Source organism: Myripristis murdjan, chromosome 12 (assembly GCF_902150065.1).
Source record: "Myripristis murdjan chromosome 12, fMyrMur1.1, whole genome shotgun sequence".
Classification (NCBI taxonomy): Eukaryota; Metazoa; Chordata; class Actinopteri; order Holocentriformes; family Holocentridae; genus Myripristis; species Myripristis murdjan.
Window position 1 is genome coordinate 20,933,630 of NC_043991.1, and position 22,864 is coordinate 20,956,493.

Sequence of the window (22,864 nt, forward strand, 5' to 3'; positions counted from 1 at the left end):
ATATTTTATTTCCTCCGTTTTCTCGTGATAACGAGATAATTCCTCCGTTTTCTCGTGATAACGAGATAATTTTCCTCCGTTTTCCCGTGATAACGAGATAAATTTCCTCCGTTTTCTCGTGATAACGAGATAATTTTCCTCCGTTTTCTCGTGATAACGAGATATTTTCCCTCCGTTTTGAATGAATGAATGAAACGTGATAGGCCTGAGATTTCCATCATACGTGACATGTCATGCTGACTGACGTCTCCTTGGACACATAAATCAGGGGTCACCAATCATGTGCCATGGAGGGCCGAGAGGCTGCAGGTTTTCATTCCAACCAAGACCTCCACCAGGTGATTTCACTGATCACCTCACCTTGTATCAGAAAGGAGGAACTAATCAGTGAAATCACCTGGTGGAGGTCTTGGTTGGAATGAAAACCTGCAGCCTCTCGGCCCTGCATGGCACATGATTGGTGACCCCTGACATAAAGCATAAAGCTATTTCAGCCTGTGTCAGGCCTTGATTGAACAGATAAGTGATGCGGTGATCGATATTCTCCTGCTCCTCTGACATTGCTACACTGACTGATGTCTGCAATGCTTTAATAAACTAGACAATGCTTTGTTTTCTCGATTTAATTATCTCGTTATCACGAGAAAACGGAGGAAAATTATCTCGTTATCACGAGAAAACGGAGGGAAATTATCTCATTATCACGGGAAAACGGAGGAAAATTATCTCGTTATCACGAGAAAACGGAGGAAAATTATCTCGTTATCACGAGAAAACGGAGGAAATAAAAATATTTATGTATGGCCCTTTAGGGCTTCCGTACTTTAGGGCTTCCGTACATTTGTAATATTATGATAATCCTACAGTATTTTACACAGCCAAGTTGTGCTGTTTGGGAATGGAAAATGTAAACTTGATGTAAATAGCAACCAGAAAATAGACAGAAATACAGAAATAAAATAAAAATGAAAATGAAACGAAACATTTTTAAACAATAAAACCCAAACTGAGATGACTACTAAGTGAAGCTAAACCGAATGAAAAACAACAACTAAAACGTAAATAAAAATAAACGAATGAAAAATACAGAAGTATACTAACCCTGCTGTTTACTGAACATGTTTTCCAACCATGTTCAGACACGCAGTAACCTCACTATGCTGCCATCTTGTGTCGGCCGCCCAGCAGAGGGCTTTCTGTCCGCTAGCTGTGTGTTTTGGTGTGTTTTCTGGCTGCCCAGCTGCTGTTGGATGCTGGGCTCGGAGTCACCGCCCCCTTCCTGCCTGCCTGGTCGCACACACGACTCACACCGACCGCAGCTTAGCGGGGGATGGAGCGGGAGGAGGCATGGATCCCATCGCAGAACAACCGAGCAAAACAGTCGACATTTACCGCGACACATGGGTCCGCTTCCTGGGTATGTACATGACATGTGTCTGCCATGTGTGAAGGTTGAAACCACTGTCCTCCATGTCTGACAGAAGGTGTTTTTAACAGAAAAGACCAGGAAACTCCTCAGCCGCCGTGACCCTGAGCTTCATGCTAGCTAGCAAGTTAGCTAGCATAACTGGCTAACCAGTTTGTCTTGTCAGTTAAAGCTGTGGCTATATATAGTTAACATGGCCCATGAAGGACATTCTGTTTTTGTTGGACGTAAATGGACAAACGCCCGGACGAGGGTAACATTGTCGTTGTTTACACCGTGCTCCATTCACAGAGCTAAGTTAGTTATCGAACTGTGACCAAGAAGCAGCTCTGCCTCATGAGGTAGTTTTAGCAAGTTGGGGCAGTGAGCAAAATGCGATTTGGGAAGTGACTCATTCAACCTCAAAGAAACGCCCTTATTTTCAGGCATTAACAGTATCAGACTGACACCCTCGATAAACCCGTCCTCAGATAAAGCTGTCCGCATGGCTCACCGTCCTGCTCGTCCTTTGTGCCCTGTTCAGATTGAAAGTACGATATAGAGTTTCTGAAAGGGCAGAAGTAACACCGACCACCCCATCTGAAGAGCTGTAAGCTACCCAGTGTGAAGGGCATTCATACCGCAGTGTTTCCCCACAGGCAGCTCACCTCTGACTGAAGCCCTACCCACCTCGTCACTGTGCATTTAAATGACAGATATTTGTCTTCATCCTCTTGCCCTTTAGAAGAGAAATTAATCAAAATTATAAGATGCCAAGCTGCATTGACGAGCAACGTTTTGGGCTTGCACACTTGTATAAAAATACATTCATTGCCTAATTTTATATACTTACTTGGATGATCACTTTTGATCATAGTTTTAACTGTGATTCTGGAAATGACTCTTCACTTTCAGCAAGATTGTGTGTCTTTACTTCAGGTTCCTTAAGGCATGTAGGAGCACACAAACAGTAGAGTGTTGTTCATAAGATGGTGAGACTTGTGGATAGAAAGTGGAAATTGTTTGCTAGTTTTAGATATTTTGTGTAGTACAACTGACCTAAATGACCTTAGGTTAAACTTCCACGGGTGTAGAATATTTATTGCTATATGTAATTACAAAATTAATGTTCATAGCAGTGAAAATTAGTGCAAAATTTGAAGATCGATGGCACAAGCCTCAGTGGAAAGGGGACACTTTTGGATTCTTCTGTTTGTAAGGAAATGAACATGTTGACAGATACAGCTGCTGTGCAGTCCCATAGCACCTACTTAGGTGCACAGCATCAATTGCTGCGGTGGATGAGTTTATTATAGTCCTTGAATAATCAGGATAACCACATCATTCACCAATGTATTGTCAAAAACAAACAAACAAACAAAAAACTACTTAAAATCAATCTGCTCTACTGCAGCTCCTGAAGGTTAGCTTTCTGTCAGTATCATAGTAGCTGGTAGCCAAAATGTTTTTTATAAACAAAACTCTGGAGGTCTTGCTTGATATTCACCTTTACACTCCATCTTTGAGCAAGGCAACTAAACAGACCAATGTGTATTGACTTGTGTTGAGTATTCTTCAGCATCTGAGAAACACATAATTAACTGGAATTATATACTGTATGTATGTATATAATTTTACCTCCTGCACTAAAGGCCACCTATCATATGAGCCACTAGAGCCATGCAGTGCCTCCTTCTCCCTTTGTAATAGCCAAAATGTTTTGTTAGCATTGCCCAATCTAAATTAGTCACATGTTAGGCAACACTGTTTGTTCATCTCAGTCTCAAGTATTCACCAGCATGTCATGCACAAATTAGCCACTGCAGGTAAAAACACACACAGCAACAGGTGAGTTTCACTCAATATGAGGTGAGGGAGTAACACATTTTTAGCATATTATAAACTTAATAAAAATCCAAAGTCTTTTTTTAAGTATTGCATTTTCTTTTCACCTCTTCTGTATCCCTACAGTATTTGTCTTATCTTTACAGAAGGATGGTGCAAAAAAAGTATATCATTAAGAGCTCCACAAATTGTCAGCGTCATCAGGTCTTCATCTGTTGATTGTAGCTATGAACTACCTATATATTACTTGGCTATATTGGGCATTAACGTTCACTAGTTTGCTTTATTAGGTTAAAACTCACATGTACGTATATGTCCAGTGCTAGACTGTACTCTAAAGTCCGAGTGTGGCTCTGGCTGACATTGACCTTGACATCCCTGATCTTGTGGTTGTTAGAGTTAGCCACAATTGAGCACCAATCAATATTGTAGCAGCCTTGTTTAGAAACGAAGGCTCCAGCTGCAGCAGCATTTGTGCTGAAGGGCTAACGGTGGTCTTCAAGCTCTGATAATCTAACATCTGACACTTGATTAACTGATTGGAATGTAATTGGACATTTTTGTGACTTTTCTGTATCGTCTCTGCTTTTCCGTATTCTCAAACACAAGGATATTCTGCAAGACTGCATTTTTTTACCAGCCACTTTACTGCGGGGCATCTTTTCAGGATGACCTCTTGGGTTTTATGCTGACAAAGTTTGGACTCAACATGCCTTACTACATACAAATGATTATCAGTGATATCCTGAGGCTGTGTTGAGGCTTCTGCACTTGTTGGCAAATATTTATCCATCCACAAAATTTTACAGCCATAAAAATGGCCATGAGAATGTGTGCTAGAGTTTTGGTAACAGTATACATTAGATTGTGGTTGTTTAATATTAGAGAATTCTTTATTTGGATCCCCAGAAGACAGATGAATGCCTGCTTGTGTCATCCCTATACATTACTGTAGCTATAACATATCTGAAAAAGTGTGTAGTGTAAGCATTAAAAGCAGAGGTGGCCAACTGTAGGTCACAGACTGATGCACTTGTTCAGCAGACAAGTCCGCTCCAAGTCTTTCATTATTGTTTATTTTTCTGTCTGCCTGCTTTTGTTAAAGGACCATAGTCTCGCTGACATGCTCTCCTCTCTATCTATCAATCTCCAATCTTCTGCCCTAGCCTTGCTCTCTCGTTATCCCTCAGTGCCTCTCTATCTCCTCTGTCTCACCCTCTTTCAGCCTCTTGATCTCTCTCTCTCTCTCTCTCTCTCTCTCTCTCTCTCTCTCTCTATACACTTACACACTTTCACCTTGCTGATCACAGAGGGCCATCTTAAGTTTTCCTCATTGATCAGAATTTGCCCCAATCTATTGTACAAAGGCATGATAACCTACTGCCTTGCTGGAAGATAATCTTATCTAGACTTTTTGTTATCATGCTTGACTGCTCTTTTATAACCCAAGACTCACAAGGGCTTCTGGAGCTTCAGATTCAGTAGATAGCTTTTATGTAGTTTCAGCAGTATCCTAAATTTAGTAGCGTACAGCCAAAAATGGCTCTCTGAAAAATGTGCACTCTAACAAGCTTGTCAGTAAACAATAATATTTAGGAGTACGCGCCAGCCTGGTTCCATTCCTGATTTGTCGGCAACAAATTCTGAAGGTGTACTATATAAAATCGCATTGCAGTGCAGACCCTTCAGATGCAGCTGTCAAAAATGTGGAGTAAGCTCAAAATTTTAAGATTGAGCCTGCAGTGTTTTCATTGTTGGCCTGACTCACTGATAACGTGTCACTACTTTGTCAGTTGAGTCTAAATGGTCCTACCTAGTCAGCCCTCAGTTTTGCATAGCACTTTTTTAATCACCCTCAGGGAACATCATAAAAAAATAAAAATGTCCAGTAGCCAGCAGCAGTAAAAATTCAAATGCTCACATGTCCATTGAGACAATACATGGCTTTGAGATTGGACGTGCAAGCATTTGTATTTTTATAGGCGTAGAGCAGTACTGATGCATGCACACTTATACTCTCATAATGCTTATCTTAGTTTTAACATGTAGCACAAGCATGGACAGAGTCAGACTTGTAGGCTGCTGGACATTTTTATTTTATTTCATCCTCCCAGTGACACAAGGGTGACAGAACACCTCATGCTTAATGGGAGTTTTGTCCCATATGGTTAATTTTACCAGTGATCTGTGATTTACATGTGATGTATAGCCACATTAGGCACACATGACGCTATAAAAGTTGTTAATAACAGGTCAAGTGACAAAGAATTGGAAAAAGCATGACATACAAAGCTAAATGTTGCAGGTAATTTTCATTGATAGTATTGTTCATTTAACTTTAATTAGGGATATATGTGTATCAAGATACGTGTAGTGGAATTTGGGGAATGTAATACAAAAACAGAGACACTATAGTTTTACATTACAAAAAGCAGTGGTGCCTTGGGAATGTTGTTAGAGGTGGCATTGAAATCCAGAGCTTGTGAATATTAAGTGCACTGCAGTGGTTTGGAGACTCAATTATTATTCCAATATATACTAATTTTCCTTGGGGACCTGAGGTTTAGCTCCTGTTAGGGAGCTGCAGTCTTAGGCTCTGATGCATGTACAGGGCTTTCACAATGGACTAAGCAGGTAAAAGTCTTGCATTTATGTGTGTGTCTGCAGGCTATGCCAATGAGGTGGGGGAGGCTTTCCGTGCCCTTGTGCCAGTGAGCATGGTATGGGGCAGCTATGCTGTGGCCACTGCCTATGTTACTGCTGATGCTGTGGACAAAGGGAAAAAAGCAGCTGTGGTAAGATATTTCATTTTTAGAGGCTTCAGACCTCCTAGATGTGTATTCAGCCTTTCAACCTTTGCATGTCATCCTCTCTCTCTACCTTAAATTTTCTGGTTCTGTCCTCTGTTCTGTTGAGTGCAGGCAGAAATGCTGTGATGGTGTCACGGGAATCTGAACACGTTTGAGTGTGAAATTTACATAAGCTTATTGTCTGTTTTTGTAGTTTTTTTTAGGTAAGGCTTTAAATTAATAGTTACTAATCGTGTTTTATGCATATTGTTCATGAATGATAAGATACATGTTGCATCATAGTCAGAAAGTTGACCTGTTCTTTCTGGAAAACCAGACAGTCCGGCCTGCTTCGGCAACACATCTGCCTGCAGGTACATAGAAGCCACAAATTGATAGGTGGTGCCGAATAAACACCTTTGCCATAGGTGCCACAGAATCAGTTATCAGAATATCTTTGACCAAATACCACAATATTGATATTTTGACAATATTGTAATGGTGACTATTGGTGCTTCCACAAAATATTTACACAATGACATTTTTGATAACACTCATTACTAATGTGGATATGATAATAGAACAGCTAGAGTTCAGAAAATCACATCTCTTTACTGTAATGCAGCCTTTATAATCAGTAAAAGACAACACTTATGTGATATCACAACATTTGTAATAATTTGTAATAATAACAATAAGTAATAATTTACCTCCCCCACAAAAGGCCATCTGTCATATGAGCCACTAGAGCCATGCAGTGCCTCCTTCTCCCTTTGTAATAACCAAAATGTTTTGTTAGCATTGCAGTGAGTTTCACTCAGTATGAGGTGAGGGAGTAACATATTTTTAGCATATTATAAACTTAATAAAATTCAGGCCCTTTTTTAAAAAGTATTTTTCTTCACTTCTTCTGTATCCCTACAGTATTTGTCTTATCTTTACAGAAGAATGGAGCAAATGTCAAGTTTATCATTAAGTCATGATAGTCTTATATCATGATATTAATATAATATCGATATATAGCCCAGCCCTAGGGTAGGCCTACATTTTGTCTGATCTTGGATTGGGGTTGAGTGAACGAACTGACCGTACTGTAAGAAATGTTTAGTTTCTTTGATATACCTTCACTGCCGTATTCTGCTGACCCACTGCCATGCAGGCTGACTGAAGGGCAGCAGTGGTGCTGCAGCTTTTGCTGAAGTACATGTAGAGCTGCTGCTTGTGCTGCCTAAAGGTAGTCGTGTAGGGCACGTGGGTGGATGCATCTTTGCATGACAGTACAAGATGGTAGGTAGCACACGCTGACCAACGCTGACCATCCGAGGTTAGCCATGCTGAAGCAATTTTGCCACATCTCTCATGCTTCTTGTTATTTAAAATATTTATATTTTAATATCTGCTCTCTCTGTGACATGATATCGCAGGCCTAATAAGAAACTATGCTCATTTCGTTCTAATTATGTTCACCACAATTTATACCACTCATCACAGCTGCCCCATCAGTCCCTTGGCCAAAGAGCTTTTTGGTTGGAATACTCGTCTGTGATAGTCACAAGATCCTGGAATATATTCCACAGATTAGCTCCCTTGTTCATGTATCTGGGGAAAAAAAACCATATAAGATTGAGATCCATTATGCATTTGCATTATGTCTGATTATTACTGGGCTTCTAGTCTCTGTTTAATTATACCTGACATGCAAACCCAGCTGCCTCTTCAAGGACATAATGGTCCTCCAACCTCCAAACTGATGGCAGCAGATGCCTGGATGGCCATAAGGATAAGTTCCTCTACCACCAATGCCAGAATCTCAAGCATTCATCAGTGTTGAAATGGGATCACTGCTGGATAATTTGTGTAGTGGGTCTGTTCATATTATGTTAAGTAATGGAAGCATTTGAGCCACACACACACACACACACACACACACAAACACACCTCATGTTTCGGCAGAATGACAGTGTTTAATGCAAGCAACACAGCAACCTTTATGAATATGAAGTTGACAACTTTAATAATGCTTGAGTACATTTCACAGCCACTTACATAGTTTACTATTTACCTTTGTCACACATGGCTTAAGCTTTTACTCTATTTGCATGAATTTTGGAGGCAATATTTCTATCAATATGATCAAATTGATAAATCTGTCAACAACATTCAGTGAATGGTCAGTTCAGCACCACTCCCCATTTGGTCATTTTGCCACATCCCTTTTCTTAATTTCTTCAGCTGTAACCTCCAATTCTGCTACTGTAAAGTTTCTTTACTCTGCTTTTCCTTTGTTGGTGAGGCCATGCCGTTTCTGTCAGAAAGATGCATGTGTAAAACAGTTGTTTTTATTGTGGCAGCTATATGTTAATTAGGGAAGTTGAGACTTTGTTCATTTTAATGCTGTAGATAGGCCACTCCTTACGCCTGTGAATTTGCCCTATAGTCTGTTAATATGAGCATTTCCCTTATTAAACTTAGTTAAATTGTGTATGATATCAAGTGACCTATTTGCTATATTGTCATTTTCTCTGATTTTAAATCTCTGCTCTCAGGCCCATGGGGACAACTCGGGGAAGACAACACGGGTAGCAGTAGCAGTTGTGGACACCTTTGTGTGGCAGGCCCTGGCCTCTGTGATCATCCCCGGCTTCACCATCAACCGTGTGTGTGCTGCGTCACTCTACGTACTGGGCAGAGCCACCAAGTGGCCCCTGCCTGTCCGCAAGTGGACCACCACAGCCATAGGCCTCTCCACTATCCCCTTCATCATCACTCCCATAGACAGGTCAGCATGTATTTGTGTTTATATGTGTTTATGTGTGTGGTTTGGATGTGTTTGTCTGTGTGTGTACATGTATAAATAAGTGAAAAGTGCACATATCAGGTATTTACATGACAGGCCTCCCTCTCCCCTGCTTCAGTCACAGCTTAATTACACTATTGAATACAGCAGAAATGCCAAAAAATCTTAAAATCCTGTTCACATAGCTCTACTCTGACCATGTTTATGTGGATTCTTGTCGATGTCTATTCACTGCAACAATAGTGAAAGCAGAGGTTAAAAACACACCCAACTGTGTCATCAGGAGAAAATAACAACTGAACTAAGTGGGCGGATGAAATGATTTCCCCTTGTAGGTAATTGGCTTTGTGAGTTTTCTGAGGGAATGTGTTAGTCAGCCTGGTATTGGTTAAGCATTTTTGTGTGTGTTTATTTGAATTTCTAGGGCACATCAGTGTACAGTATTCAAATTGTTCTCAAGTTTTAATGATAACTTGATGTCAGACACATGTGCGGGCATTCCTGTTATTATTGCTCATTGGACACCAGTAGTTTTAATGGGTTGTCTGATACCTCATCAAGGTTTATGTAAGAATAGACAAAAATCAAATATAGGCTTTTAATCATGTTGAAATGCAACTCAGAGCCCTTGCTTTACGTCTGTTGTATGTATTTTGCAAAAATTGTTTTGCAGTTTATTCAAAAGCATAGAGCCGTTTTTAACACACCTTCACCCACCCCTCCCCTTTAAGAGGAAGACTTTCCATTACAAATCAGTGGCTTATATAGTACTTTTTCCACATGACAGGGTCACCAACCAGCTGTTCCCACAGCTTAGTGGTGGGTGATTCTAGTGGATGATACTGTGTGATGCTTCTTCTATGCCCAAGGTTACAATAATGCAGTTATTTAAAGACCCACTTGAGTCAGGTGCTACTCCGATAAAATAAAACATGTTTTGCTTTGTGCTTTAGGTAATGAGCGTGGTGCGAAAACATATTTTCTGTGCTTTCAAGAAATTTGTAATGAAGCTGATAAAAACGCAACAATTCCCATCACTTAGGAAACATCCTCAGGGTTTGGACTTTTGTTTTGGAGGAGCAGGATGCACCATTATTATCACAGTGAAAAATAACACTGCGTAGTCACAGACGTGAGAGAAGTGAGAGAAACTCACAGACACAGTGCTGCCTGTAGTTTTCTTATAGTATTTCTATATTCATTCAGCAGTGATGCTGCTATTGTCGGGGGTGGGAGGGTGGGGACGTGGGGGGCATGCGGCTGCTCTTACCCCAGCCGTGTTATTCTGATGGTGTCATGTGTTTCAGAACAGTGCTGCAGCACTGCACAGAGGCTCACAAACACAAATGATTATTGTTTTGCAAATGAATGCATTTTTGCCGTTGTTTTTTACATTAAAAGGGATTTTGTTGGCCTTTGAAGTATTCACACTCATGGGCTGATCATGCCCCCCTCCGACATAAGCAAGAACCACAGATAAATCCAACATAATATCAAAATTTACAAGGGTGCACTACATTAAAAGTAAGGACTGAAGAACACACACGTCTGTAATAAAAGTAACAGTATTACAGAGGAATAAAATGGGGGAACTAGAGCACACTGATTAATTCACAGCTTTTAATGGCGCAAAAAAACCCAACTAAGGTTTCGACACTACTGTTTCTTCATCAGAGTTAACATCATCACGTTGACTCTGTGTGCTCCAGTTCCCCTTTTTTCCCTCTGTAAGTTTCTTGTCCTCAAACTGAGAAGTACCTGATTCAGCTGCAGTTGCCTGGAAGGTAAGTGGAGAATCCTGTTTCAAATAACAGTATTACTCAGAAGTTTCATCTTCATGTGGGAAAGTTGTGTGCTAGTGATACTAATCCTTGCAATTACAGTTTTAAGAGAACACATTCCTCTTCATTGCAGAGAAGGATGTCCTAAATGATGATAACAAACAACATTGTTTTAGACAGTACTGAACATTGAAACAGCTCTGAAACTCTTGTTGCCACTATCACCAATGCTACCGTCAGGAAGTGGTGTCTGAAATCCTGGATGTTGTGTCCTCTCTCAGGATGTTGTCCCTCTCTGAATCCTACAGGTCCGTGGATTTCCTGCTGGACTCCAGTATTCGGAAAGTCTACGATGGTGGAGAGAAGCACAAATAAGGAGGGACTGTGCAGGACTGACTTGCCCTCCACAGGCAGGGCTCCCACTCCAGGCCTGAGCTGATTAACCACCACTGTGAAATATAAAACATAACACAGGATTTTAAAAGGCACAATTTCAGTAAAATGAGAAATAGAAGCCAACTATTCAATTCTATACAGTTCATTAGTACTGAATCTGTAAATCTGGTTTTAAAGAACATCTTCCAGTCTCACATGAGGACTTGGGACAAAAATTGTGAAATAACAAAATAGTCAACAGTGAGTGAAACCCTTGTTTTTGAAATATCCCCCCAACAAATACTTAACTTTAACCTCTCAGGACAATCTGGGTAATGCTTAGCCACCATAATACTGTAAAATGATTAAATAGGATTAGGGGCCATTTAGTTAAAATGTGGAAATATTCCATTTGAGTTGGTGGCATTAACTTTAATTTCAGCTGCAGATTGTAACAGTCGTGGTAGGCTGTATAATTTTGTGAGCACCTATAAGGAGTATGCTCCCAAGGTTGCCCTCATTGGCTAGAGTTGTGAGCCACTTCTCTGGCCTGCTGAGCCTCACCTCACCTCATGTCCATATCTCAAGCAGGCACAGATTAAGGGAACTCACACTGGCTGTGTGCTTAGTAGCTATATACTTACTATGATGCTGTAACAAGCCAAAAAGCCAGTTCCCCACGATGTCTCTCTTATTCAAAATTTTTACCAGCGTTCACTGTTTTTTCCTTTCATGTGTGTATGTTACTTGGAATTAATGTTTAAACGAATTCTCTGATGCACTTTTTCCATCGTTTCATTCTACCCTTAGTTTTGGTCATGGGAGACATTGAGTTTTGCACTGAGAGCCATTTTACTTCATGGGGTGCTTTAAGTATTTGGACAGAAAAATATAGTCATTAAAATCCGATTTTTCTGTTAGTTTATAGTCAAACATTCTTTACAATAAATTCTGGTGTCTGAAACAGATATAAATAAGCTGTCTTAAGTGTACCTGGCTCTCAGAGTAGATTATTAGGCTGAATAAGAATTGGAAAATGATCCATTTGGAGTCCATTTTCACTTTTAAAAATAGATTCCAAAGGGCGAATGTTTAGTGTGCAGCTGTCCAAATACTTGTGTAGGTCACTATCTCAGCTATGCAGAAAATGGTTTAATGGATTACTTCAGAGATGTACAGATGTCTGTGTTATTGTCAAGGCTTTTCCAAGTGGAAGCCAGGAGTGTACTTTATGTTGTACTGAACTATGCAAGGGACTTACAAATTACAGGGACACGTCATCCACTACAAAATAAAGCATGTGGTCAAAATCTACCTAAGAAGGGAAATCTGGAATGGTATACAGATTAAAATGTGGGTCGGTTGACGTAAAGTGGAACATACTGAAATGGGAACTGTCAACATTGCCAGGTTTTGTGTTAATTACACCAGTGTACATTCTTAGCAATAACAGTATGTCTCACGGTTAAACATATTCCTTTTGCTGTAATAAATCCTGCAGAACACGGTTCACTTTTTTTCATGAAGGGAGACATGCTAAAAGAAATGCTTGTGAAATCCTTTCTCCTATTCATATAATTTTTAATTTTTACAGTTATTTTGTTGTGTTGTAATAGTTTCATTTTTGCTGGGATTGAATGTTCTATTCTTTCTTTCTTTTTTCTTTTTTTTTTGAGTGTCAGTTTTTAGGTTCTTGGTGTTGTATTTTCAGGCTGTACGAAAAATACTTTCAAACCTCATTTGTTTGATCTGTATCATTTAGTTCCTTGAATGAAAAATATTTTCAGGTGAGAAAGTGGTCGCTATTGGAGGTTGAACATGTGTCTAAATGCACAGCTGTTACTCAGCCACAAATCTACTCTGTAAAACTGCTGAAACACTGTAAAAAAACAACTACCACCTGAAAGTCTATATTAAAATAAATTATGGAATGGTGACAGGTTTGTCTTGTTTATTTTCATAATTAATTTACAGTTAAAAATTTTTCATGAAAAGTCTCTCTTGAACATTTCAGCCGCCTCACTTTTGAAATGATGTAATGACGTGATTCATAAGCAAAGCTTAACAAAATTAATGCACAGTAATACATACTGAGAGTTACTGAAACATCAAGTTAGTCAACCGTCATCCTGTTCTGAGACAAAAAATAAGTATATGTGCAAATATTCACAATAGATTTGAGCCAAGCCCACAGGTATACAGGAAAAATGTTGACCAAAACAAAAAACAAGAAAACGTCTTTGCAAGAGGAAAACTTTTTCAAGAAAGAAGGAGAAAAATCCCCTTCCCCTACTCTCTGCAATAAGTTACATTCATTATAATAAATATGTACAATGAAAGATTTTTTTTCTTGAAAATGTTTTCCTCTTGCAGGGATTTTTTTTTTTATGTGAACATTTTTCAAATAGTCTGCTCTGTCTAGTGCGCAGACTGTTTTCCCCCACATATCAGCCTCAGTGAAATAACACCAGCCTGTTCTTTTGTGCAGACCCACTTGCCTAATGAGCGTCTTCCTACAGAAGCTGCTACTTGCATGCATTATTGTATTTCTGTGCGAACTGTATGCAGCGTGTGTGTGTATATGTCAGTGCATTTTTTAACTGTCTGAAGTGTGACTGAGTGAGGAGCTCCAGTTTAGTTTCAGTTACTAGACGCTTAATGTTTGCCACAGCCAGCATAGTACATCCAAGAAACATTTCCTCTGGGACAATAAAGGTAATCTTAACATCTTATCTCCAGCTAATCTTTCTCCCTCATCTGACATCGACCACAGATGGAGGAGGTGTTATTCAATGGATGATTGAACCAATGAAATACCTGTGGTCACAGCCTATCAGATCAAGGCATTTAAGAGCCCAGTGGCAGTGGTTTTATCTCGGTTGAGGCAGCGGCGTGCAGCTGAAGCCAGTTCTCCTGATTGAGTGCACAGTTTGGGAGGCATAGTGATGCTGGTTCACAAGCTAGTGTGTGTAGTACTGGTGGCCTCAACAATAGGCCGCTCAGGTAAGAAAATGTTTATTCTTTGTATCTTCCTTTACTGGTGAAAACTGATTAAGATAGTGGTAAACAGAGACATGAATGATATTTCCACCCCTATTTTGCCAGAGGGGGTTCCTCAATACATCCTTGGCCAGTGGATCACAGATGACAATCGGCAGTGTGAAGGCTGTGACAGACAATATCTAGAGATCGAGGAGACTGCATATCCCAGCGGTCCACCAGTAATGTCTGAACTGCAGAAAATGGAAGACCAGCATTTTTTAACTTCTCCTTCAGTGCCATTTCTCATGACAGAACAAGGTGGGCTGTTAACAAATCAGTGCATTTCTCCTTGGGAGAGGTTAACACATTGATCACCCATGTCTGCACATAATCAGTCACATTATTGTCTCTTTGGTGTTAAAAGTAATTGAAAACTGGCAGCCATGTTGGACTACACTAATTGGTGAGCTTTTTTTTTTTTTTTGGCAAATGCTTTTCTGTCAGATTCACCTGGAGAGGAGCAGGCTGTGTGGAAGGTGTTCTTGATAGTGGCCATTTTGCTGCTGTCTGCAACGGGAACTCTGGCTGTGACCTGTTACCTTTGTTTCTGGGACGTACACAAGAGCAAATATCAGCCTCTTAGAGAACTGTCTGCTTTAATCTAAATAAACAGATTTTTGCACCGACCTTCTCTGTAGTTGTGTGGAAACCAACCTCAGTGGGGAGACAGCTTTGGGGAAGGTAAGGCCTATGTTATTTCAAGTGTGGCTATTTGCTGTAACAAAAGTATTCTAGTTTGTTCAGTGTTTTTTTTTTTTTTAAATGATATACAGGAAATTGTATAAGACACTTCAGTTTAAACCACGCAGCAAGGGTGGTAGCATTCTAAATAGAGATTATTCCTAATATTGGCTCATTGCTTTGCTGTATTGTAAGCATGATTAAGTTTTGTCTGCTGTTATTCGACATCAAACTATCAAATAAAGACTGTTCCAGTTAATGTGATGTTTTTTAATTACTCATTTCAAATAGCTTGTTTTCGTTCACACTAAATCCCTTTAAATCACGACTGGTGCTGTAATTGCCCAAAAAGTTAATCATACAGTCAATGAATGAACATAAAGTCATATTAAATGTTGCTGCTGCACAAAACTGAACTGCATCAAGGAATAAATGTTTAGAATTTGTTTATACTCTAAGTGGATTGTGCCTCAGTATGGCCCACCTAGTTTCTAAACGTCCACTAGAGGTCCTTAGTAGCATAATTATTACTGATTGTGCTCAGCCTGTGGTGCTATACATGACCAGAGATGTACCATTTAATGGAGCCCTTTTTTATAGCACTACAAGTGCATATGTTTTTATCATGGGGGACTCCGGTGACAACAACTTTGTACTGACTTATGCTTTTACAGGGGACTTGGAATTTCCAAAATATGTTTTTGGTAACTCCATTTTGGGTCAAGCTTCAGGTTCAAATTTTGTAGGGCTTTCCAAGGCCGTCCTGGAGGCTGTGCAGATACAGAGATCAATGAGTTGTCACTTTAGATGAATCTATTATAGCTGTCTGGTGAGCTTCTTTATCAGTGTGTGTATGCTGGGAAACTGCAAATTTATGTGCTTGTGAATAAGGTTAAAATGGCCAAACTTTCTAGTGCAATTGGTCAATTTGTAAATAGCTTATGAAGAAGTCCTGCTAATTAAAATGATGGTGCTCTGCCTGTTCTGTGCTGTGAAATGTGACTAAAACTTGATCTTTCAAGATGGCAAGTGCTTGCTTTTGCCAAGAAACCTCTACCAGACTTATATTTTCCTCTGAAGCTACTAGTCCCACTCTCTCTAAACTTCATCTCACTTTACTAACCACTGTTTATGTTCTTGTTTTGTGCTCTCGGCAAACAGTTTCCCCTTCATGGCGAATTCATCTTGATCGAAATTATGCTAGAATTGGCAGGCTGGTTGGCAGAAGCAGTGTACTGCTATGAGAGTAAAGAGTAATGTTTTAATTCAGTGTCAAGTGAGCAGGCCCAGATCAAATCCACAAACATTTATGAGTCCCCCTTGAGCAATATCAGGTGGCATTAGGGGGCCCAAGGAGTCAAAAAGCTGATGAATTGAATTAATCTCCCCTGCTGTGATAGATGGCCCTGTTCACAGGGGTTGGAAAATGGGTGCATTGTTCATCTGTCACTCTGATTGCCACGTCCCTCTATGATTTGTGCCTGGGTTCTGAAGGCCACAAGTGGCCAGGAGACCTCCCTCTTCCCTCTCCCTCTTCTCACTGCCTCTTTGACGGCCCCTCAAACCACACTGATGGCAAAACAGCTTGCTGTGTCACTTCTTCCCTCCTTCATATGCAGTTTGTGTGGTTGTACTGTGTCTTTTACTGGATGCATTTCAGATCAAATGGAATATAACGTTACGACATTAAAGTTATAAGTAATCTTTGTTTTTATGTACTTCTGTAAGGAAGGCCGGTTGTTAGCGCCTTTTAATTTGACTAAAACTGTGCAGTGGGTGTTATCGGAAGCCATTAACGACCCATAATGGAACAGTTATGTCTACATGTGAAATGCAAAAGGAAATTGTACTTTCTACAATATGAGCATTGTTTGAGTTTGGCATGGAAATTCTGATTAATTCCCACTATATTTATAAACAATCTGTAATAAAAATCCAATGCAATAATCAAGTTTGACACTGATTTCTCTCACAATTTTTGATGGTGAGATGGTCTAAAGTGATAAGAAGTGAGAACCATTCATATGCTGTCCACTGCACTGAAATGTCAGCCAGTTATACAAGTAGTTGGCTGGCACTTGTCTGACAGGCCATGGGCCACCTCATTAATTATGCTGTTGACTAATCAAAACAGTTGTATGTGGTGTCATTTATATGAAGTGGACTGGAATTCTCAATTGTGGACAATCAGAAAGGGCATTCATCAAATTTTCACAATGCTGGCCAAGACTAAGAGTTTAAGTTCAGTTTTCTGTGCCAAAGCTGGTTGCCAGGGGAACACATAGTGAAGCTCTTTGTCTGCCTGTGGAATTATATGAGAAGTTTGTTTCTGAGCAGATTAGCACATTGACAGACAGACAAAGTTCACACAAAGGAAGAGGTGAAGTAAAGGGGTAGGTTGCTAGTAATGAAAGTGTTAAAATTTAGAAGTATACAATCTAATAATACAGAAACACAGGCACTTGCATGAAACCAGACAAAAATATCACACTGAAACTATGAGACCAAAAAAAACCCCAAAAAAAAACCACTTGCTTGACTTATGTCCAGATTGAAAGTTGCGTGGGCTTCACTCCTGGCCAAATCATGGAAAATGTTTATGTTACAATGTGAGTAGTGCATCAAAATCAAGAACACAGCACAAATGGCCACATGAGTTATCATACTTAATTTCCAAACTATGTTTTACAATCCTGTGAGTTAGGTTCAACAAGATAAGATATAAGAAACAGTCCAACTGTGTTGTTGTGAGGCCACATCCATGATGCCTTCCACATTGTTTCAGCCATGTGCCAGGGCTGTTATTCTAATTGGATGTAGTATATGTAGAAGTAGTGACTCATATAGTGAAGAGTTTTATTGTTGGGGATCATGGGAGATGTAAAAGTCTAACCTCAAAATTATATATCTGCCAGCACAGTGAGAAATTCAAACTCCAGTTGCTATGGAATTTAGATTCCAATCCACTTCATACGAATGACATCATATACAACCTAAATGTAACTTTAACCAAGTAAAACTGGTGGATAAAGATAATCAAACTTGCTAAAATGCTGCGCAACATGATATGCAAGATATGCTGATGAGAAATGTTTTTGTGATATGTCAGAAACAATAAGTAAAAAAAAAAAAAAAAAAAAAAAAAAAAAACCTAAACGTGGTTGAGAATGAAGTTTAGTTGTATGGGAACATAATTTTTAGAAGACAGGATTGTTTTGCAAAGTCCTGGCACCAGAGGCGGTGAAAGCTGCTTCTCACCAGGTCTTTCAATCAGTCCTCATCCGCTATTCTCATTAACTTGCTTTGGTTCTTCCAGGAGGAATCGGATCAAGCTGATATGAACAAACAAGCCACCCCCGGTTCAGTATCCCATCATGGCTGCTGTTCCAGGAACAAGAGATTTGCCAATCTCAGCTGCCAGTGCTGGGATTGGCAAAGCGCTGGTGAGCACAGCAGCCCTTGCCTTTCTCAGTTTGGACATTTTCCAACAACAATTTGGTTAGATATCTCCGAGTCAGTGGGCCTGCACATGGGCACTGTGATTGACAACAGGTTTGCTGATTGGTTGAAATAGTTCAGCCTAATTTGAACTCTGATGAGAGATTCTCCACTGCCAGGGAGCCTGTCATCTGTGCCATCCAGGATATGGACCACTGGGTGCACACCGCTGTGTCCAGCCTGCCGGGCTCTCACCTTGTCACCTCTGCACAGTTTTCTGAAGATAAGTCTCAGTAATAGAGAGACTCAGCTGCATACAGGGAAACTGTCAGAGCAGATGAAGATGAAGAGCTGGCTTCTGAGAGAGCCACTACAGTGATCTTGGCTGTTTCCACATTATGTCAAAGCATGTGCACTTTTGCTGCAAATACAAACCACTGTATTGGAAAAGAAAATGTATGTCTCCTTTTAAAATTATTTATTTCAATAATTTATTTGTTTACTTATTTAGAATCCTTGTGTTCACAGTCAGAGAAAGCACCCTTGGTCACTATGGAGACTGTTGTGGATATGAGCTTTGATGATGGTCTGAAATAGCTGCAGCAGAGAGGAGTGAAGGATTCTGGGAAGGAGGCATTCCTGGTTTCAGGTCTGTGACTGCACTCTTTTGGCCCATGTGGTCTCTGAGGTAGGCGATAAACAAAAAAATCTGATAAATAAAAGATGCTGTGCGGTACATTAATGAAATGTTATAAGCTAACTGTAACCACACTGGATGCTATGAGGAAGGACGATCTCATGGCCCAAGTATGATAATGCGCAAAACCTCTCTGAGGACTTGACAACTGCTGGAAAAATCATCATGCTGTAGAAATGTATCTGCGCTCTCGTTAGAGCAGGGGTCACCAATCATGTGCCATGGAGGGCCGAGAGGCTGCAGGTTTTCAAGACCTCCACCAGGTGACTTCACTGATTAGCTCCTCCTTTCTGATACAAGGTGAGGTGATCAGTGAAGTCACCTGGTGGAGGTCTTGGTTGGAATGAAAACCTGCAGCCTCTCGGCCCTCCATGGCACATGATTGGTGACCCCTGCGTTAGAGGATCCATTTTACTTTGAATAACAAATACATAATAACTAATAAATTTCCTCGTTGGTTAATTGTTAACATCTCTTTATGTGTGTGAAGATTTGCAGTGCAGTGCCAGCCAAAATGTGCAAGAATATGTCAACATATTCATCAAGAAGATACAGGGCTATGTCGGTATCACTTTTCAGTCCTTTTTCAGACCAGAGAGCACATCATCTTTCAAAGGCCTATCAGACACTGAACTGGGTTTTCAACCTCCTCGTCAGCATTTTTTCTGTGACAAATACTTAGCTCTTTTTGGTTTAGCCAAAGGGTATATCTTGGCAGCTGGTGTTTTGTTGTCAGCTTGACAGCCATCATGAAGCTAATAGGTAGAAATATGGCCAATAAAGAGCTACTGTATGTGCAGAGGCTGCTGTTGTCAGAGAGGAGAGGGGCTGAGGAGGGGCAAATTATTGGTGCGGCAAAAATAGTTTAAAAGGTGGAACCAGGTAATATCAACAAGCTGGTTAATGGACACAGAATCAGAATTAATTATATTGCGCAAGTGTGCTTATGCATACAAGGAATTGGTCACAGGTTTCAAATGATCACGCTCACTTTGCAAGGATTCACTTTGATGCACTTATATAGCTGTAATATCAATTAACGCAGCTTTAACTCAGCTTGGAGTGTCACTGTGCTCTGCATCCTGATGGCTCAGTTGGCTAAGCTGCCCACCATAAAACTGACATCCTTGGTTAAATCAAGCCCATGACCCTTCTCACATTTTATCACCTTCTCCTTCTCCCTCCCCATTTATTCTGTCTTTCTCCATTGTGAACTATCAAATAAAGGCAAACTGTCAAAAAGAAATCCTTAAAAAAATCACTGACATCATGAAATATTGTGTGCAAATTTAATCAGTTTTTATCCTGTTGTGGACAAGGGAATAAAATATTTTCTCAAGGCATTGTATGGGTTTTAAGAACAACATAAGGCAACTAGAGGTTAGTTCCCATGAGGCCAGGTACTCAAAGCTTGAATTGCAGGTGCACTGGTCGCAAAGTAATTTAATGTGTCAAGGTGAACAGCTTAGAAATGGAGGAAAGTTGGATAAGGATAGTTTGGATGGTTGTTAATTATCACCAATATGTGCCCTCAAATTTCCACTGCACTGAATGAGCACTTTTGTAGTGCAGTGTCGCCATAACTGTACATCATAAAGCCAGCAAATTCTTACACAGAGCTTCCTTGTAAAATTAGTATAATTTATGACATGGTTGCCCCAACTTCTTGGTCTTGAATAAGGCTGCTATTTCTGAATGTGGATTTGAGATGGCTGCAGAATATAGATTTGTAGTAATCAATTCTGGAAGAGGTGAGAGCACAGATACATTTTTTAGGTCAGTAAAGGAGAGGAACAGCCACATCCTAGAGGTATTTTGAATGTTGCCTTATGTAAATGTCAAAAGAGATGTTGAAATCAAAGGTAGATTTTTTTTTGGATAGATTTTTCTTTGGGGTAACTGCAGAGCCAGTGATATTAAATGAGAGATTAAAGGAGGATTCAAGCTGTAGCCTACTATTTTAGTTGAGTTATTTCACCATGCAAAAAATGAAAGAAGTAGGAGAGTGCACTCAGTGGTGTGCAGATCTCCGCCAGCAGTAGCTCTCTTTCTCCGGCGCTTAGGCAAAAACCAGCTGAGGAGTTAGCACTCAACTGCGGTATAAAACAGGCTTTTAAAACGTTTTGAATCAGCGCAACCACAAGATCATACAGTCATAACCGTGCACAAAAAATATTAGGCTGGTATCCCCAGTGGTATGCGAGATTAGCTGCGGACAGACAAACACATGGACAGATACACGTGACCAAATGCAATATCCATGCAATGCAATATGATGTCAGTGGTGTCACTCAGCATGAGTCTGTGTATGTTCAAAATATTTTATACTTAACTGCCATTTATTCACATAAGATTAGGTGTGAATAGACATTTAGTGATAATATTACCAAATGTGAATTGAAAAATGAGAGAGGACCTAAAACTGAATCCTGGGAAACTCCAAAATATGTTATTATCTAGAATAGAAAAAATTGGAATCTATTAAACAAGTATCAGTAAACCATTGTGCAGTAGTGCTTAGGTTCCATTTACTTTCTAAATGGTCAGAGTATTGTTGTGGTTGTTGAATAAAATGAGGACTCTGTTAGAAGAAAAGAATTCCTTCCTTGGTTTGATCTGTATTTTCACTCCCTACTAAAGCTGAACCCCCTCTCTGTTACTCTGTGCAGTGGACTGCAGGGTATAACAATGAATAAACAGTATAACTCAGTTACACTATACACTTCCAACAACTCCATAGCAGCCAGCGTCCCCGGTTTTCCAGCTTCAGCTTGTTGTGTCATCTCATGGCACAATGTGCTCTATAAATTAAACAAAGCAGCAAAGTATGGTTTACAGTGCCACATCAGGTCTTAGGTATGTGCTGGCTGTGGCAGGATGGTAAATTGGCCTGCATATGCTTGCATCCAGGTGCTTTCCTAATCCTTGGCCTCCTCTCCCTTCTCTCTCTTCTGTCTCTTACAGAATGCCTCTTTCTCAACGTATTCTCATTTATGTACAAAGCCATCTGGAAACATGTGGTTTGCCCTCATAATGGTCCTCATTAAATAACTCATGGCTTGTTTTATCCCATCAGGTGAACGATGTGCAGCATTGAGTAAATGCAATGTAAATGACCAATGCACAATGTCTTATGAGCTCATTAAAACTTATTGTAGTGAACTCAGTTTGCTCTCTGGGGTCCAGGATGTAGTGTAAGCACATCATATCATGAGGAACACATTTTTTTTTTAATTTTTTTTTTTTTTTTTACAAAATGTATAGGTTTCTAAAGACAACACAAAACACATGTGGCATAAATATGTGTGCAGACCACTTGCATTGCAACTTATTTTGCGTAAACCCCGCTGTACAAAATGTGTAATCTAAGGCTGTAATAAAAAAAATGCATATTACAGTGCCTTCCCTGCCTATAATTTTTATAGTTTAGTTTTTTTTGCCATTTAGGGGGCCCTGTTATTCTACTTTTGTGTGCCACTTTCAACAATGTAAACTCAACCATCAAATTACATGTTTATTCACAGTAAAGTCTAACGGGTCCTTACTTAATCTGTGGTATTTTTGAATAGTGTCCCTTTAATTGCATAGTGTCACAATTGGTTTATCATCAATTATTTGTACTTTGGCATTGATTTACACCTAAAAGCAATAACTGTAACTTACACAGATGCTATGGTAGCTATAAATATCTGTCTTGCAAGCTGTAAACAAAATTGCTTGTGATGTATGTCTTCATAAATTCAAAATGCTATACAGTATCAAGAAGCCTTTGATCATATCTATTTGAATATTACTCACATTTGTTATTTAAAAGGATATTAAAGAGATGAAGCTGCATGGTGTAAGACGGCACTGGTTAAAATGTATAACTAGAATTTTATAAGGTAATTGAACCTCTACTAATTGAACTATGAAATATGTATGTAGATAGATAAGATAATGTAGACTTATAATTTACATTTGAATCAAATTACGTAACATTTGAATTACAAATTAGCGCATCAGCTCATCATC

The 22,864-nt window shown here is 39.7% G+C and overlaps 1 protein-coding gene across 1 annotated transcript; it reads left to right on the top strand.

Annotated features, from left to right (window-relative positions):
• The first annotated feature begins 1,233 nt into the window (after window positions 1-1,233).
• Window positions 1,234-12,929, top strand: mtfp1 (mitochondrial fission process 1). The gene is made up of 4 exons (XM_030066158.1): window positions 1,234-1,417; window positions 5,918-6,045; window positions 8,586-8,818; window positions 10,926-12,929. Exons 1-4 carry the CDS (start codon window positions 1,348-1,350, stop codon window positions 10,990-10,992), a joined length of 498 nt encoding a protein of 165 aa, XP_029922018.1. The 5' UTR covers window positions 1,234-1,347; the 3' UTR covers window positions 10,993-12,929.
• Window positions 12,930-22,864: the final 9,935 nt, after the last annotated feature.